This window comes from Peromyscus leucopus, chromosome 8b (assembly GCF_004664715.2).
Source record: "Peromyscus leucopus breed LL Stock chromosome 8b, UCI_PerLeu_2.1, whole genome shotgun sequence".
Classification (NCBI taxonomy): domain Eukaryota; kingdom Metazoa; phylum Chordata; class Mammalia; order Rodentia; family Cricetidae; genus Peromyscus; species Peromyscus leucopus.
This window is the reverse complement of record NC_051086.1, coordinates 95,825,363-95,844,196: the sequence shown is the minus strand read 5'-3', so window position 1 is coordinate 95,844,196 and position 18,834 is coordinate 95,825,363. Positions and strand designations below refer to the sequence as shown.

Here is an 18,834-nt window from a genome sequence, read left to right as displayed (position 1 = left end):
CAGGCCCACTGGGTATACAAATGACACACACACACACACACACACATCACTCCAAGTCCTGTCCAGGCATTTCAAAACTGTCTTTACAAGTCACACCCAGCTAGAAATGGAATATGAGGCTTGCCTACCCTGCTGATTCTCATCAAATCAAACAACCCATAGGAAACTATTTTTGCCCCAGAATTTCCCCACCTTCATTTTTGCTACTAAATAACCTCCAGGCACTCCCCACAGGTCCCTACCAAATAACCTCCAGGCACTCCCCACAGGTCCCTACCAAATAACCTCCAGGCACTCCCCACAGGTCCCTACCAAATAACCTCCAGGCACTCCTCACTGGTGCCGGCCTCCGACAACTCAGATTAAGGGGATGACTAGACTTGGGTCACAAAAGTGTGACTAAAGCAGGCACCAAACTTGCCTCAAACCTCAGATCAAAACAAAGAACACTTTTGACTGTACATCACTCAGAGGGCCACTCCCTACAGCTAGTGACCCATCTCTCACAGAGAAGGCCATCCAGCTGTGGTGACTAGACTTCAGCACACACTGGACAGACAAAAATTCGAGAGAGGCTCTGGCATTGCCTAGATAAAAAGAAATTTCCTTGGGGGTTGCTGTTTTTCTGGTACGTGGGCCCATGCTATTAGGAAAGCGCGCTCCTTCTTTGGACATCTTCTCCAGCCAATACTCAACTCAGCACAAGACTGAGACGAGAAGGCGCCCGGCCTCACATTAACTGAGGTGCTGTTGTACGCACTGCTGCTAATGGATCATTAAAAAAGCTGGGAGTCTGAGAAATCGCAGCCATGTCTGAAGAGTGCCTGCTGGCAGAGCTGACTGCCTAGCACCAACTCCAGGAGGAGAGAGGAGAACAGAAGAAGGCCAATCCAGCTTGCTGTTTTTTGGCTGAGTAGGGAATTGACACAGACCACCTCCGGCTCCTGTCTGGAAGTTTTGAGATCAGAGAGCTTCAGGCACAGCTGGGTTCACAGCTGCACCATTTGGAGCATTGGACTCATTAATATTCATGAGCCATCCCCACCAATCGGCAGAGTGGATGCCATTAGCCTAGCATCTGTCGGGTTTTGTGAGGGTTGTGTATGGAGTTTTTTCCCCTTTTAAATGAACTTCTTTTGACATTTTGGATCTGCCTCTGTAGGTTTTCCATCCTCGCTTCCCTCTGATGCATCATATAAAGGACAGACCCAGGGGAGGCGGCCAGGAAGGAGGGATGAACACCAGCCAGGGCTTTGCATCTGCCTGTTGACAAACTTTATTTCTCTTTTAGCACCTGGCACCTCAGACAGGCTTCGAAGATGGAAGCGCATCAGGTAAATTATACCTAACAAGGTTCATGCCCAGAACTGTGAGAAGAGCTGGATCCTGGCTCTTTGGAAAACAGTCCCTCCTGCTGCGGTGAACTTGAGTCTCGCACACAATGCAGGAGAGCTCCAGCACACAGTTCTGCGGTGGTGTTATTTCCACGCTGATAAATTCATGATTTATGAAAGTAACTCCTGCCAGCTCTCTCTCCCTCCTTCCCTGCTACAGCTTGTTAGACACAAATTGCAACAACAGTCTTAAATACTTGTGTTTTATTTCAGGCCAAAGCCCCTCAACTCTGAACTAAATGCCATTGACAATCCCACAACACAGGCCAGTAGTAAAAGAGCCCACAGACGGGCAGATGGCCAGAGGGGAGGAAGCCCACACAAACCTAAGAGCAGGGCGGCCAGGGGAGCCCAGCAGAGGCCACCCTAGCACTCCAGCGCCCAGGCCCTGCTCTCTGCGAACAGGATCTCGGCAGCAGGAGGGCAGAAGCCTCAATGTCTGAAGGAGAGCACGTGGTTCCCCATCTCATCCCTAGAGCTCTCCCTTCCAGGCAGAAACAAAGCCTGTGTGCCCCACTGGACGGAGCGAGCGTGAGGCTTCCCCCATGGAGCAGTGGGCACTGGGGCAGCTAAAGCCCCGGGCCAGGGAGCTGCGACTCAAGAGAAGAAAGCTTTACCCCTGCAGAAACACCAGCTCTGCTCTATGAGCAGAAGATGGGCAGCCCAGAGCAGCCACCTCTGCACTGTTCCCGTCCCCTGGCTGCGGCCAGCCACTTTGCCTCCTCGATGGTCTGGAACTGCTTGCCTGCAGCTCTCAGGCCCCACTCGAGCTGCCACGGTCTTGGAAGATACTGGAAATCCCATCGATAAGAGTCACATTACTGCCATTTACTGACAAGCAAGGAGGTGGTGAATAAATATTCACCACCCTGTCCACACAAGGAGGCAGGCAAGAGGCAGGCCTCCCACAACCAAAATGTTCCAGGCAAAAACTGCAGCTTGCCAAGATGGGAATGTAACAATAGAAGCAAGCATTCTGTTGGTACGGTACTCAACATGGCAGCTAAAAATCTGCCATGAAGAGGTTCCCCAAACTATTCACCCGTGGCAGTGCACCTGAAGAAACTAAGCTCCTGCAGAAGTAAATATAGTTCTACTTAAAACCAACAGCTTCTGGGCCCTGTGCTTAACTTACAAACACCGGTGTGGTGTTTATTCCCATGGAGGAGACACAGCAGGCAGCCACAACCAACCTCTGCATAGCGAACCTGAGTAGATGTGGATGGAGGGTGCCAAACAGCCCGACTCCCCTGCACCTGCCCTGTGCCCAACCCCACCTGAATGCGACTGTGGCCTGCAGCTTCTCCACCACCCAAGAGAACCTAGAACTCAACCACAGCTCACCTCCCCCACAGTGTCTAGCTGACCAGGGTCCAAAGGCACAGCATGGTCCCCTCCCACAGCCCTTCTCACAGGCTGGGACACAGAGAGTCCTTCTTCGGGTCCTGCAATATCACAGCATGATGGTGAGGAGCTGGGCGGCAGCATAGGACTCTCTAAGGATGGGCCCTCAGAGTCCATCACCGGAGCCCATGTTTCTAAGTGGTCCTTCTCTTCACTGAGGGGTGGAGAAGGAGAGTTCCTCCTGCCTGATCTTGGAAGAAAGCAGCAACTGGAAAGGAGAAGAGGAAAGAAAAAGATGGGCATGAATAGATGATAAAAATGAAGAGATGGGAATAGACATATACATTTCATTCAGTGAAATATTCAGCCATAAGAAGGAATGACGTGGGCTGGAGATATGGCTCAGAGGTTAGAAGCACTGGCCGTTCTTCCAGAGGTCCAGAGTTCAAATCCCAGCAACCACATGGTGGCTCACAACCATCTGTGCTGAGATCTGGTGCCCTCTTCTAGTCTGCAGACACACATGCAGGCAGAATGCTGTGTACATAATAAATAAATCTTTAAAAAAAAAGAGAGAGAGAGAGAGAATGAAGTGCTGAAAACATGCTGGAGCTGGTGCAATGGCTTAGTGGGTAAAAGACCCCCACAGCCAGGCCTGATGACCTACTTCAATCCCCAGGACATGGCAGAAGTAGAGGACTGACCCCAACAAGTGGCCTTCTGACCTCCACATGCATGCCATGACCACACATATGCACAAACACACACTCAAATGTGACTTAAAAAAATTTTTTTAAAGCATTATGTTGAATAGAAAAAACCAGGGGCTGGAGAGATGGCTCAGTGGTTAAGAGTACCGACTGCTCTTCCAGAGGTCCTGAGTTCAATTCCCAGCAACCACATGGTGGCTCACAACCATCTGTAATGAGAGCTGGTGCCCTCTTCTGGCCTGCAGTCATACGTGCTGTATACATAATAAATAAATAAATCTTTAAAAAAAGAAAGAAAGAAAGAAAGAAAGAAAAAGCCAGATACACCTGCCATATGACTCAGCGTGTTTGAAATGACCAGAACAGGCAGATCCAGACAGAAAGTAGACTATGGTTACCAGGGGGAATGGCCATTGCTCACTGGGGTAGCATTTCTTCATTTAGAATAGGAACATGTTAAGAGCTGAGGAGGTCACTTGGTAGTAGAACATACACCTAACACAAGTGAAGCCCAGGACTTCATTCCCACCAGAATCACAAAAATTAACTACTTAGTCAATTTTCAAAAAGGGCCCAGTGTAGTGCTGCATACCTTTAATTCCACTCAGGAGGCAGGCAGATCTTGTGAATTTGAGACCAGCTCGGTCTACAGAGCAAGTAGCCTACATAATTGAGTAGGTCTACATGGCTGGGGCTATACAGTGAAACAAAAGGAGAAGAAGAAACAGAGTGCTGTATACACACACACCTGGGATCTCCAAGCTCATGTCTGAAGCAGAAAGATCACGAAAAGCTGAAGACTGGCCTGGTACACAGTGAGCTCTAGGCCAGTATGGACCACATAATAGACCTGCCTTAAACAAAAGAAAAAGCCAGCCAGGGAAGGCTGCCCTTCTTCCTCCCTGAGTTTCAGCAGGACCTCTAGTTTCCCATTCAAGATAGAGAACCAGGCCTTTCCAAGGCTACCAATGCTGTGACACTCCTTTCCTAAGATATGGGCATGCCACATCCCATGTGTCACTGGTCACAGTGATCCCAGCCCCAGGTTCCTTAACAGGCCCTCCGATTACCTGTTGAGCTGGTCTCCTTTAGCCAGGTGAGAGGTGCTCTGCCTCTTCTCCTCCTGGGCCCAGCCACAGTTTGACATAGCGTAGCGGAGAATAGCATCAGACACCGTCAAGGAGCCTCGGCCCTGCACACAGGCTTCAATCTCGGGGACTGAGAGCTGGCTTTGGAGGAAGAGGTGTAACTGACTGTCTGACAGAAGGACCACGCTCTGCAAGACCCTGGAGCAACAGAGAGCACAACACCAGCCATGTGAGGAAGCAGCTGTCCCCATCCCATCCCAGCCAGCCTTTGGCTTCACAGAGCACTGGAGATGGGGTGCACAGGAAAGCAAGCCACCACAAATGCGACCGCAAGAGCAGGGCAGGGGTTTGCATCTGCCTGGCTCTGTCCTGTGGCCCTGCCTCCACAGTGGTGGCCAGTGCTAACCCAGCATGTCCACTCACTTTTCTAGGAAATGCTGTAGGCCTTGCCGTCGCTTCTCAATGAACTCATCAGAGCTGCCAAAGAAAGTGGACTTCCCAGGAAGTTCAGGTACCGGCCTGTGGAAACATAACGTAACACTCAAAGTGAAGCATCACTCCAACCCCACCCCAAAACAATCCCCTGAAAAGGGGCCCAATCAATACAATTATATTTTAGGAAGGGACGTACAGCGCTAACACTGGTTGATGGTATGCCCTACGGCAGGCACTTCGCATCACATTTCCACAAACATGGCATTTAATCTTCCTAAAAATCCCGTGAGAAAAATATTAGTGTCCTCCTTTTAGAAAACCAGACAGGTGACATAAAATCCCCACTGTCTGCCGGGTGTGGTGGCGCACTCCCCAGCACTGGGGAGGCAGGCTAATCTCCAAGGTCAAAGCCAGCCTGGTCTACAGAGTGAGTGAGTTCCAGGCCAGCCAGGGTTACACAGAGAAACCTTGTCTTTAAAAAAAAAAAAAAAAAATTCCCATTGTCACACAACACAGGTAGTATCTAGGTCTACGATTCCAAAGCCATGCTATTATACCACTCCATCTAGTATACACACTTCCAACAGCAATTGCTTTTTTCTTCAGGTGTATGAGCTTGCTTGATATGTGCACCATGTGTGCATAGTATCCACAGAGACCAGAAGAGGGAATCAGATCCCCTGGAACTGTAATTCCAGGCAGTTGTAGGCAACCTAGTGTGGATTGCCAAACCCAGGTCCTCTGTAAGAGCAACAAGGGCATTTATTTATTTATTTATTTATTTATTTATTTATTTATTTATTTATTTATTTAATTAATTTATTTATTTTGTATACACTATTCTGCTTGCATGTATCCCTGCAAGCCAGAAAAAGGTACCAGATCTCAACATAGATGGTTGTGAGCCACCATATGGTTGCTGGGAATTGAACTCAGGACCTTTGGAAGAGCAGCCAGTGCTCTTAACCTCTGAGCCATCTCTCCAGCCCTGCAACAAGGGCTCTTAACTCCAGTCCCTTTGGGGACTTTCTGACACATGGCCTCACTATGCTATGTAGCCATGGCTGGCCTGGACCTTGCAGTAATCCTCTCATCTCTGCTTCCTAGGTGGTAGGACTACAGGCCTGCTCCACTACACCCAGCTCTACTACCTCTGTGCTCTGCATTGGGATGGGGGAGCATGTGCATACACAATGTATGGAAGCCAGACGTTGACAGAGGATGTCTTCCTCAATTACCCTCCACTTCACTTGTTGAACTGAGTCTCTCACTGAACCCAGAGCTAATCCATTTGGCTAGACTAGCTGGCCATCAAGGCCCTAGGATTCCCCTGCCTCTGTCTCCCAGCACTGGGATTAGAGGCTTCTCAAATGGGTACTAAGGATCCAGCTCAGCTCCTCCTGCTTCACAACGATCATGTTACCAATCGCCATCTCCCCAGCACCCAGCTTTACATTCCTTCTTTAAGGAAGAGACTTCAAGCAGGAATGTGGGTCCTTTCCTATAAACTAAAACTATCTATTCCAAGTCGGACATGTTGCCACATGTCTATAATCGGAACTACTCAGCAGGCTAAAGCAAGAAGGTGGAGCATTCGAGGCCAGCCTGGAGCTACACATACAGCCTCTATTTCAAGGAAAAACAACAAGCAAACAAACAAACAAAAAAAAAAACAAATAAAACAGACCACTCTAGGCCCAGAATTTACTACAAATGAAGTGAGTTATCGCATATTTCTGTTAAACATCCTTAGCTTCTGTTATAAGGCACAGAGAACACGTTATAAAATAACAAGCAGCCAGGGCTGAAGACATAACTCAGTGGTAGAGTGATTGCCAACCACACACAAAGTTCTGAGCTCAATCCCCAGCACACAAGAAAAGGAAAGAAATAGACACAGACACTCTCATAGAGAGAACAACAGACAGAAGCAGACCAGCAGACGGGCAGACAGACACCCCAAAGCAGCCTAGAGGAGAGGGATGAAGGGAGTCAACTGGCATGGCCCATGGCGGTAACCCCATCAGTCCCACGTGGTAACTAACTGGGCAGACCCTCCTCCAGTGATCACCCTGAAGTAAATGAAGCTCTGGAGAGAGGGGCAAGAGAATCAACAGTTGCAGGCCAACCTGTACTACAGAAGACCATGTCCCCCCTCCCAAAAAAAAAAAAATGTATCTAGGTGTGGTGATCTATGCCTATAATCCCAGCGCTCCAGATGTTGCCACATGAAGAGTGCAAGTTCAAGGCCAACTTGGACTACATAGTGAGACCCTGCCTGAGAAAAGGAAGGAAGTCTCTGGAGTTTACAGGGAAGATAGCTTACAACATGCCAGGCACTAAAGAAGCTGGGAGCTGTTTTAAACCGTGTTTAAGTCAGTGAAATATATATGTACACATACACACTTTTTCCCCTGTTCATACAACTTTGCTAGTTCAAAAACTAAAAAGGAGAATGTTGGTTTTCTTCACTGACTTAAACACCTGACTTAAAGCATTTCCTCGGTACCTGGCGTGTTCGAAGCCCTTTTCTCTGGAAACTCCAGCTCCCATGTAGCCCCGAGTCTGCTCAGACCTGAGAGGGCGGCGGCGAGGGCAAACTCACACTAAGCCCGCGTTCCTCTGCAGCTGTCTCCTCAGCCACACAAACTCACGGTAGCGGCGCCGCACACACGAGGTCTTGGCAGTAAAGGCCTTGCTGTTCGTCTACAAGAGGAGGTTCGTAAAGAGGGTTAAATGGAAAGGACTAAGCCCCTGTGACTTTGCCACCATCACTCTCGTTAAGGGGCCAAATGATCAGGCCACTGGTCCCCAGACCAGGGTGCCACCGGACAAGCTGAGAGCAATTCACAATCACACCCTGTGTTTCCTTCACCATGCTCTTTTTCTCTCAATCTTCTGTCTCGGAATGTTGGGAACACCCACAAATCATTTCCACTTCAGCACAGCCCACAGCCCTGGAGTTGAACCCATTACAGAAGCTGGACTCACATGAAGGAATATCTTATAGTCCACGTAAGAATTCCAGGAACCCTCATTCTGCACCCGGGGGTCCTGCACACGCACCGTGATCACCTCCTGCAGGTATTAAAAAAAAAGCTCCTTCAGCTTCAGCTCGCCACACAGAAAGAAATGGTTTGGTCCAGGCTTTGGAGTCCTGGCTGGCCTGGAACTCACTATGTAGACTTATCGCTTGAACATGTGGCATTTTTCACAGATCTGCCTCCTAGTGGTTGAGATCATAAGACACCACACCTAGCTAGCAAGGCAGCTCTGACCACACAGTAGTTACCAAAGTTTCTAACTCAATACCAACTTCCAATCGTTGTTCTAGTCAATTCAACAAGTGTTTGCTGACATGGTATGTGCCAGGCACTGTACTAAGACTGAGCATAAACAAGAAGCAAAGCTCCCTGTTCTCCAGGAGACCACAGGCCATGCCAACTAGTACAGGCCTATGAGCCTAACGACTTGGGAGGATGAGGCAGGAGAGTCAAGAGTTCCAGGCCTTATCTGAGGAACTTAGTGAGACTCCATATAAAAAAAAATAAAGACATCAAAGAAAAGAAAAAGGCTGGGCATTGGTGCACGCCTTTAATCCCAGCACTTGGGGGCAGAGGCAGGCGGATCTCTGTGAGCTCAAGGTTGGTCTGGCCCACAGAGGGAGTTCCAGGACAGACAGGGTTACACAGAGAAATCCTGTCTCCAAAAACAAAAATAAGTAAATAAAGAACTTCGGACAGTGGCTCCCTCCTGTAATCCCAACACTCAGGAAGAAGCAGGAAGACTGCCATCAAGTTGAAGGTCAGCTAGCTGAAGTTCTAGGCCAAACAGGACTATCCAGTGAGGCCCCATCTCACTACATAAAGATAAAAAGAGAGCTAGGGATACACGGCTCAACAGTAGAGCCGAGCACTCACAAGCCCCTAAGTTTAATCTGCACAGCGAAAGAGTAGACAAACAAGAACAAAGTATAATGATAAATACATATGGAAATGTCCTAATGAGCTCTATTTCTTAGATAAATAAAAATGTAATTTGTTGTTGTTGTTGTTTTTGTTTTTTCGAGACAGGGTTTCTCTGTGCATAGCTTTGCACCTTTCCTGGAGCTCACTCTGTAGACCAGGCTGGTCTGGAACTCACAGAGATCCGCCTGGCTCTGCTCCCAAGTGCTGGGATTAAAGGCGTGCACCGCCGCCAACTGGCCTAAAAATGTAATTTTTAAAAAGCTTACATTCTAGTACATTCCAACCAACGTGAAAGTTAGTCAAAATGGAAGCTCACTTCTCAGCATGTACACTTGCTACTGATTTCCTTCTCTTGGCTTTATTTTGAGCCCATCAGACACACTAAGAGTATATTAGGGAAAACAGCACAGACGATGATCTGCATCTGTGTCCCCTTCTCCTAAAGACCCCCAACTCTGGAGCCCACTCTTACCTCCAGCTCTTGGTTCTCCAACATCCTACACCAAAAGCCCATGGGAAGAAAACATCTGGGGAGGAACAGAGGACACAGGAGCAAGCACAGTTAGCAGGTATGTCCTGACCAGGCTTTGTCAGGGCAAAACCCCAAAAGTTCTTAATAGACAGCCCTTGGGGAAACCCAGGTCAGCTCCTCTCTCCCTAATTATGTTGTGTAAAACTTTAAAGAGGAAGGGGAAAACGCCCACATTAGTTAGTAGCAAGTTAAAAGCCCTGGGGAATTTGTCTCCATTCTCAGACTACCCCTGGGACCCTCTACAAGGCCACCTCAACCTAGAGCTTCTTGTGTGTGGAGAGTGTGTTGTGGGTGGCCAGAAAGGCAGGCAGGTGGGTTCCCTTGTAAAACTTTTGCCTGAGGACCGTGGCTTAGGAGCCTTGTGGAGCACGGCTTTGAAAAGGAGCCTAACAGCACCCCCTCCTGGTTGTTTAGAGACAACCCAGTCCCTACACATAGCAATGCTCCAGCAATCTAACCAAAGTTACCTCTAGACAGGTGAGTCATTGAGCTGGAGTGCTCCTGGGAGCACCCAAATGAATGGTCCAGTTACAGTTACCACCTTCCCTTATCAGCTCTCTAAACTGGAGCCAACCATTGTAATCATTTCCAATCTTGACATGCCATCCGGTTTGTACCTCTGCCCAAGCACCCCACAGCTTCGCAGGTCAACTCAGGATGCATTCCGCTCCTTTGTAAAGATTCATTAAAGCCTAAGCCACTGATTTCCCCCAGTGTGGTAGTTTATGTGTACAGCGACATCGCCCACTCCAACAAGGGGACCATGAAGGCTGTAGCACAGGGTTACTGGATTCCAAAGGGGCCCATGATGTCACCTTCTGTTAAAATACAGCACTAATCTTCTTACTCCTAGAACCACTCCAACAGCATCCACCCTGGCTGCCGCCTCCACCCCCTTCCTCTCTCTTAAGAGCAGAACAATAAGGTTTAATTTCCCTTTCCAATTTACCTTGAAATGAAAACTGACTTCAGCCAATATGTACTGCCAACAAATGATCCGGGCCGGCTCCTGGGAAAACAAGCCTATCTAAGCTCTCCCTCTCCTCCCCCCATGCCCATTCACACACCCACTCATTTTTACAGTCCCACAATTAATTTTAAACACATTCTCTTATTAGTTCTGCCTTACCATTAGAAGAGCGCATAATGAGCTTCCGTCTATTTTATGTTTTGCTAACACAGGGCTAATGTTTCAAAAGAAGGGGAACTCATTTACAGCATGAAATTAGCAGAGCAAACAGCTTTTGCAATTCTTTCCAATATCCCAGAAGGTCTCACTTCTACAGACAGACATTGCACGCAGGGACAAAGCTACATGGCAGATGACAAAATTGAGCTACACTGTGGCGCAAACCCAAGGTTCTGTGATTTCAACACCATCATAAACAGCATTCTTGCTGACAATATGATTTTTCATCCGCAGCAGTCACCACCTCCAACAGGCCCTGAACTGAAATGCAGGGAGTTCAAATTCCCCAATAACCCATGCTTAACAACAGTCCAGACCGAAACAAAGGTCTGTGACCAAAAACCAGCAGACAGACTTGCTGTGAATAATTAACCTCCTGGGGTTTCCCACCCCTTTCTCTTCTTAGGCATTTGCCAATCTGCCAGCATACAAACAGAGAGTTAACTATTCTGAAGTGTCTTTTTGTAGTACAATAGGAAAGATGACAAGAAATAGAGTTATCTCCACTAAAGGGAGTTCATATCACTCTTCCTGAAAAGGTCTGTGAAATTCAAGACTAGTTCAATAACTAAAACTAGTCATTATACCTTTGGTCTCAAAGAAGAATTTGAAAGGGGCCCGCAGCACCCCCATGTGGAAGTTTTTCTCCTTTAGTGTGGAGCTACCATCACATTGAAACAACCAAAAACTGGCTTTTAAAAATTCCAAGTATGCTTAAACCTAAGTTTAAAGGGCACTGAGGAGGTTCTGGTTGTAAATTTCCTTAAAATAATGAAACTACAAAAACCTAGGCTCCATTTCTTTTTGTTTTTTTGGTTTTTCGAGACAGAGTTTCTCTGTTTAACAGCTCTGGCTATCCTGGAACTCACTTTGTAATAGACCAGGCTGGCTCCTAACTCACAGAGATCTGCCTCTGCCTCTGGAGTGCTGGCATTAAAGGTGTGCGCCACCATCACCTGGTAAATCCTAGACTCCATTTCTAACCACCACTATTGTCCATCAATTTCCTTCCCAAAGACACCACTCTTTGGAAGAAAACGAAGTTCATCCATTCCTGGAGAAGCAGCAAGCTATCTTAACTTCAGCTCTACGACCTAGAGATGGATCTGTGTGCATCCACTAAGGAAGGATAAAGTCAAGTAACCTCCAAGGGTTAGGTGACTTACGCAACGCTAACTACATTTCCAGGCCCTTTCCATCACATCTGAAGTGCTGTTTGCTTCCCTCAGCAGTACCAGCACCAACAGTCCTGGGGAAGAACCAGATCTTTTGACGTGCACAAAGTTGATGTATTGTCAAGCTCACAACTGCTAATTCAAGGCCTTCCCCTCATTTTTTTTTCTGCCACTTAAACTCCTTCAAGAGGCACGTTAAAAACAAACCAGGCTGCAAAAGGATTGCGCCAAGGAGCCTCTCGCCTTTTCTTACTCATTCTTGAGCCTTTGATGTCAACAGACGGCAACTCAAAAACCTCGCCTTCCTAAATGCCCACGGGGGTTAGAGGCAGTTCTCCGGCCTGACTCTCCATCCCGTCCATCAGGCAGCTGTTCGACCTTTCAGTCGACAGCCCACTCATTCCACCTGGAAATAACTTAACAGGGCGACCATAATTCCCAGTGTCCGCGAAAAATACCTGCCATTTTCTCCCACTCCCGGCCACTTGGATATCTATCCCCAAACTCCGACTCTGGACGCTCCCTTCCATTCTTATCAACCCAGATGGAAAACAGCCACATGCTCCTTCTCCTTTCCCGGTTAACCCTGGGACGAAAGTCACCTTCTACTCTCAAGGTAAATGGAGGAGCCAGGCTTCCTCCTTTCTGGTCGGGTCCCCAGCAAGCCTCACTTTTCACCCCGGGCGGGAAGACAACCCCTTCCTTCCCTGACATGTCAAGCCAGGCCATCACTCAAACGTCACCACTGGCTCCCCAAGCCGGCGTCCCATCCCCCCCCGCCCCAAGCAGCACCTACGAGCCACGGCCCCGCCCACGCCCCCTCACCTGAGAGCGGCGGCAGCGGCGGCTCTCTACAGCGACACCACCAGCCCCGCACCATAGAGCCCGAGTCCCGGCTTCTCCTTCCGGGTGAGTCGCCGGCGCCCCGGTGCACGACGGGAGGCGGCTCCCGACGGACCAATCCTGAGTGTCCAGGACGCCCCCACCCCTGCAGACCGGGGCTCTCAGTGGCGACCGCGGGTCAGCGGAGGCTCTCCGCCCCGCCCAGACTGGAGCCGCCATCCGGATCTTTCCGGAAATCGCTAGGGGCGCGGGGAGGTGGAGCGCGAGAACTGAAAGCCCTCGGCGTCCACGCCAGAGTTTCGTCCCGCCCCCCGCCGTCAGGCGCGCCAATCAGCGCTCAGGGAGCGTCCTTAAAGGGCTGCGGGAGCATCTCGGCAGCCCAGGTGTCTGTAGGGTGTTACGGGGTTGTCCGTGGTGTGGGGAGGTTCCACACTTTCCTGCAGTCTTACTAAGATCTCCAGAGGGTCCCGCTTTGAACCTCGGAGGTTGCAGTTCCCCAGCTGAAATGTCACGGGCACTGCCAGTTCGATTTGTAAAAGCCGCGCGGGTCATCCCGGCAAAAACCGAACGAGATGGCTCACAACTCACTGTGACTCGAGACAAGCCCACAACAGGATCACCTAGTTAGTAGGCAAGAAAAAGCTGGTGACAATGCTAACCGTGGTGACATTAAATTTCCTCTTAAGGCAATGAAAGGGCTCCCGCCTGGAATCCTAACACTTGGAAGATTAAAGCTACAGAGTGAGTCCCAGGCGATCCGGGCTACAGAACTCAATCTCAAAACACAATTTAAAAAACCCTCTTATAGCCGGGCAACGGTGGCACACGCCTTTAATCCCAGCACTCGGGAGGCAGAGACAGGCAGATCTCTGTGAGTTCGAGGCTAGCCTGGTCTACAGAGGGAGTTCCAGGACAGGCACCAAAACAACACAGAGAATCCCTGCCTCGAAAAAAAAAAAAAAAAAAATTTAAAAAAAACCAAGACACAAAAACCCTCTTGATCTGTTAAAAAGATAATTTTACACCTGTAATCCCAGGACTTGGAAGCAGAGGCGGGAATTGAAGGCCATTGCCAACTACATTGTGAGTTTCAGCCTGTCCCCGGCCACCTAAAACCCTGTCGCAAAAACAACCGAACGGGAGAAGGAGAAATGGCTGAGAACTTAAGAGTGTTTGTTCCTCTTCCAGAAGATAAATTCAGCACCCACATCAGGCAGCTCACAAAGTGCTGTAACTCCAATTCCTGTGGATCTGAGGCATACGTACATACACACCAAAAATAAATGTTTGTTTGTTTTTATTTTGTGTATGAGTGTTTTGTCTGTAAGTATGGATGCCCGCTTGGAACATGCCTACCTGGAACCCTCAGAGGTCAAATGAAGGCCTCAGATCTCCTGGCACTGGAGTTACAAATGGTTGGAGCCACTCTGGAGGTCTGGGAACTGAACCCTGGTCCTATGCAATAGCAGAAAGTGCTCTTAACCTCTGAGTCATTTCTCAAGTCCCAAATCCTTGCCCCTACCTGGGTTCTCTTTCATGCTCTGTCTTTTGGTATATGAAGAAAACCTAGCCCAGCACAAACATATCTTTTTAGCCCTCTCCAAAAATCGTGAATCCTCCTTTGCTATAACAAAACATCAAATAGTACTCTCCCTCTCCCTTTCCATCTCTGGTTCTCCTTTCATTTTAATATAAAGTCTTGTTACCTAGTCTGCGCTGGCCCAGAACTATGTAGACCAAGATTACCTCAAATGCACAAAGTACAATCCTCCTCCTCTGTCACCCAAGTGTTGGGATTACAGGTGTGCACCATCATGCCCAGTTAACAGGTGGTGGTTTCTTTTTCAAGATTTATTTTTATTTATGTGTATGTATATGAAGCTACATGCGTTTATATGTACTACCTGTGTGTGCAGGTGCCCACAGAAGCCAGAAGAGGGCATCAGATCCCCTGGAGTTCCAGAAGGTTGTGACCCACCCAAATGTGTGTTCTGGGAACTGAACCCAGATCCTCTGAAGCAAATGCTCTTAACACTGAACCATCTGTCCAATCCCATAAAAAAAAAATTTAATCATGTTAATATCACCACTGATGTCATCAGGAAACTTTCAGGAAGTTGTCAGATTCACTTTGGTAGACACCAAATTTCCAAAGGTAAAATTTTTGCTTGAAAGACAATTTCTCATTGGCAGTAATACTGTTTTCCTTTACAGGGCCAACTCTGCATTCAAATATCTGATTAACCAGCTTTTTTTCCCTTGTCCTTTTTTTTTTTGGGGGGGGGGAACTAAGGTTTTACTACATAGCTCAGGTATCCCTGTAATTCATAATTCTTCTGCCTCCCAAATGCTGGCACCTTCCTTGAAAATTTCAATTGTTGATGCTGGGGCCAATCCTTATACAGTAAATGCTGAGAAATAATAACCACAGCCCCAAACAATCCAAACTCCAAAACACTTAAAAACATACTGAGCTGCTGGGGAGATGGCTCAGCAGTTAAGAGCACTGACTGCTCTTACAGAGGACCCGGGTTCAGTTCCCAGTGCCCACATGGCAGCTAACAACTGTTTATAACTCCAAGATCTGACACCCTCACACAGACATACATACAGGCAAAATACCAATGCACATAAACTAAAAAGCAATAAATTATTGGGCACCAACACAATGCTACAGTGGAAGATTTCACACTTAAAACACAGACATGTTAAAAAAAAATACCCCCAGACTTTGTATATAAAATAGTTTTAAAAGCTGGGCCTGGTGATACATGTATAATCCCAGCACTGGGGAGGCTGAGCTGGAGTTCTAAGGTCAAGCTGAGCTACAAAAGACCCCACAATTTTTTTTCAAGATTTATTTATTCTATGTATATGGTTCTCTATCTCCATATGCACCTGCATGCTAGAAAAGGGCATCAGATCCCATCACACCCTGTGGGTGCTGGGAATTTAACTCTGTACCTCTGGAAGAATTGCCAGTGCTCTTAAACCGCTGAGCCATCTCTCCAGCTCCAAGACCCCAACAATTTTTTAAAAAAGCAAAAGACCAAACTAGTCAAAGTCAGAGGTATGTGACTTAAATGTATATATTTTAATCAAACTCAACTATCCGGGAATCAATGTGGAAAAACAAACAAACCAGAGGATATGAGAAGAAATGTCTCTTAAACGTATTATAAGGGCATACATATTAACTCCAGAAAGAATAAATCTTTTTGTTTGTTTGTTTTTCGAGACAGGGTTTCTCTGTGTAGTTTTGGTGCCTGTCCTGGATCTCGCTCTGTAGACCAGGCTGGCCTTGAACTCACAGAGATCCGCCTGGCTCTGCCTCCCGAACGCTGGGATTAAAGGCGTGCGCCCACCACCGCCCAGCCAGATTGAGTAAATCTTTAACAATTGGATTTCAGGTAGCTGCCCAAACTGGGTCTGGGGGCTCAAAGTCTAGCAATCCCACTTCTTTAGAGGATGAGATTGGAAAATCCGGAATTCAAGATTATTGGATGGAAAAAAGAAAGAAATAGGAGGGCTGGAGAGATGGCTCAGAGATTAAGAGTACTGACTGCTCTTCCAGAGGACCTGAGTTCAATTCCCAGCAACCACATGGTGGCTCACAACCATCTGTAATGAGATCTGGCGCCCTCTTCTGGCCTGCAGGGATACACACAGACAGAACACTGTATACATAATAAATAAATAAATCTTTAAAAAAAAAAAGAGAGAAAGTGAGAGAGAGAGAGAAGAGAGAGAGAGAGAGAGAGAGAGAGAGAGAGAGAGAGAGAGAGAGAGAGAGAAAGAAATAGGAAAGGACAGGACTGCTAGGTATGGTGGAGGAGGAAGTTTCTTGTAGATAAAGTGGAGATAGCATAGCCAGAGTCAAAGACATCGGGGAGAGTCCAGAGTGGACCTGACTCTGAGCCAGGTGAGGAGAGGGGCAGGGGAGAGCCGTACCAAGAGGCCAGGAGAGGAAAGCGCAGACAAAATGATCACGGACCCCAAATGGCTGGATTATATAGGGAAGGGCAGCTGGGGCACTGGCAGTCCTGGGCTAGAGAAGTTTAGGGTACGGGGCGGGGTGGAGTGGGTGTACAAGCCAGGAGGGCCCTGAAGCAGGTAGGAACTGAGGGATGCGGGAAGAAGCTGGCACCCAGCGTCTGCTTTGATCTGTTAAATAGGCCTTTAACCACAGTCTGTCTTGTCTCCTCTCAAAACTAAAAGACCCAGCACTAGGGAGGCAGAGGGAGCACATTTCTGTGAGTTCTGGGTCAGCCTGGTCTACACAGTTCAAAGCACGGGCCGCGCCCGCAGTCCCCTAAACTGCCGCCCTCACTCGGCCTGACGAGTTGGTCCAGCTGCCCCCAGCGCCATGACGGGTTCTTCTAGTGTTGCCCACCACGAAGAAGGTGGTTCAGCAGCTCCAGCTAGAGACCCGGCTCAACCAAGTGAAGGGTTCCCAGCCAGCTGCAGACTGAACAGTTCTATCTTCAGAATGCTCAACATGACCCTCCGCTGACTGGGGTATCTTCACGTTCCAAATGCCGGGAAGTCTGCTCCTTTTTGTATTCGGATGTCCTGAGGTTTCCACTTTTCATGAACCCGTGAATATTCAATCAAGAGGACTAAATCTGAAGTCTGTACAAAGTTTCCCCTATAACACGTGCCATAATATACCATTTCTACTTGTGAGTCCTCTGAATTTTCATGGGTTTCTGTTTCACAGGGTTTAACTATTTCATATACACTGGCTGTAGCATACAATAAAACAACATACAAAAACAAACAAACAAACAAACAAAAACTCACTCAATGCTCTCCCAGAGGATCCAGGCTTCATTCCCAGGACCCACAAGGCAGCTCGCAGCCATCAGTGACTCCAATTCCCAGGGATCTGGTGCCCTCTTCTGGTCTTCGACATATATACCTACAGGCAAAACACCCATACACAGAAATAAAAATGAAAATAAATCTTTAAAAAGAAAAGAAAAGAAAAGAAAAGAAAAGAAAAGAAAAGAAAAGAAAAGAAAAGAAAAGAAGCCGGGAGGTGGTGGCGCAGGCCTTTAATCCCAGCACTCGGGAGGCAGAGGCAGGTGGATCTCTGTGAGTTCGAGGCCAGCCTGGGCTAGAGAGTGAGTTCCAGGATAAGCTCCAAAGCTACACAGAGAAACCCTGTCTTGAAAAACCAAATAAATAAATAAAAATTAAAATTAAAAAATAAAAAAAAGAGAAGAAGCCGGGTGGTGGTAGCACACACCTTTAATCACAGCACTTGGGAGGCAGAGGCAGGGGATCTCTGTGAGTTCAAGGCCAGCCTGATCTACAGAGTGAGTTCCAGGACAGCCAGGGCTACACAGAAAAACTCTGTATAGAAAAAAAAAGAAAGTCATATTCAAGTGAAACAAAGAATTTCCAACAGTGTTGGAGGAAATGTTTTAAACATTCTGTACTTCCCTCTTTAAATTCTTAGAAAAAGCTATCTAAAAATAACTAGTAGAAATGTAGAAATGCTATAAAATGAGACCATGATAAGTTTTGAAGCTTTGGATTTTCACAGGTTCAGCAGCTTGCCCAGGGTTACACTGTGTGAACAAAGAACAGAGACAGGGTTTGACACGATTTCCTTATTTTTGCAACAACACATTTTTTTTTCTCTTCCCCTCATTACTTGTGATGTGTTTCTTTTTGTTGTTTCGTCGAGTGTCTCACTGTGTAGCCCAGGCTGGCTTTGAACTCATTCTCCCGTCTCAGGCCTTTGTGTGCTGAGAATGTCGGCTTGTGCCAGCATGCCCAACTGCACACTGCTACTCTCGGAATGAGGGGGGAATCGCAGTAAAACAGTTTAATCCCAAACACACACACACTCGTCCCTCTCCACCTCTTCTGGGACCTCTCTATTATATAGTCCTGGCTAGCCTGGAACTCACTATGTAGATCGGGCTGGCCTCAAATTTACAGCAATGCTTCTGCCTCCGGAGTACTAGGATTACAGTCCACCACATCGAACCTCTTAACAATGTTCAAAATGGATATTGTTAGACAGGGATTTTAGGTTGATAAATTTGACATCTACACGGGCAGATTTTCAGATTAGCATAAACCAGCAGTGTTTCGCTGTGTGAAAACCAAAGGTAGGTTTTGACTCCCTTAATTCTTTTTTTT

General features: G+C 47.6%; 1 protein-coding gene and 1 pseudogene across 3 annotated transcripts; one reads left to right on the top strand and one right to left on the bottom strand.

Annotated features, from left to right (window-relative positions):
• Window positions 1-273: 273 nt before the first annotated feature.
• On the bottom strand, window positions 274-12,825 carry Snx11 (sorting nexin 11). 3 transcript variants are annotated; one of them, XM_028869030.2, is made up of 8 exons: window positions 12,661-12,822; window positions 10,421-10,480; window positions 9,412-9,466; window positions 7,963-8,049; window positions 7,577-7,677; window positions 4,960-5,055; window positions 4,519-4,734; window positions 274-3,006 (listed from the first exon to the last, which is right to left on the bottom strand). In XM_028869030.2, exons 3-8 carry the CDS (start codon window positions 9,451-9,453, stop codon window positions 2,724-2,726), a joined length of 825 nt encoding a protein of 274 aa, XP_028724863.1. In that variant the 5' UTR covers window positions 9,454-9,466; window positions 10,421-10,480; window positions 12,661-12,822; the 3' UTR covers window positions 274-2,723. The 3 variants fall into 3 exon arrangements, with proteins under 3 accessions (XP_028724863.1, XP_037056563.1, XP_028724864.1); XM_037200668.1 differs by lacking the exon at window positions 12,661-12,822 and adding an exon at window positions 12,438-12,593; XM_028869031.2 differs by lacking the exon at window positions 10,421-10,480 and having other exon boundaries at window positions 12,661-12,825.
• Window positions 12,826-17,044: 4,219 nt separating this feature from the next.
• On the top strand, window positions 17,045-17,280 carry LOC114692996 (annotated as a pseudogene).
• Window positions 17,281-18,834: the final 1,554 nt, after the last annotated feature.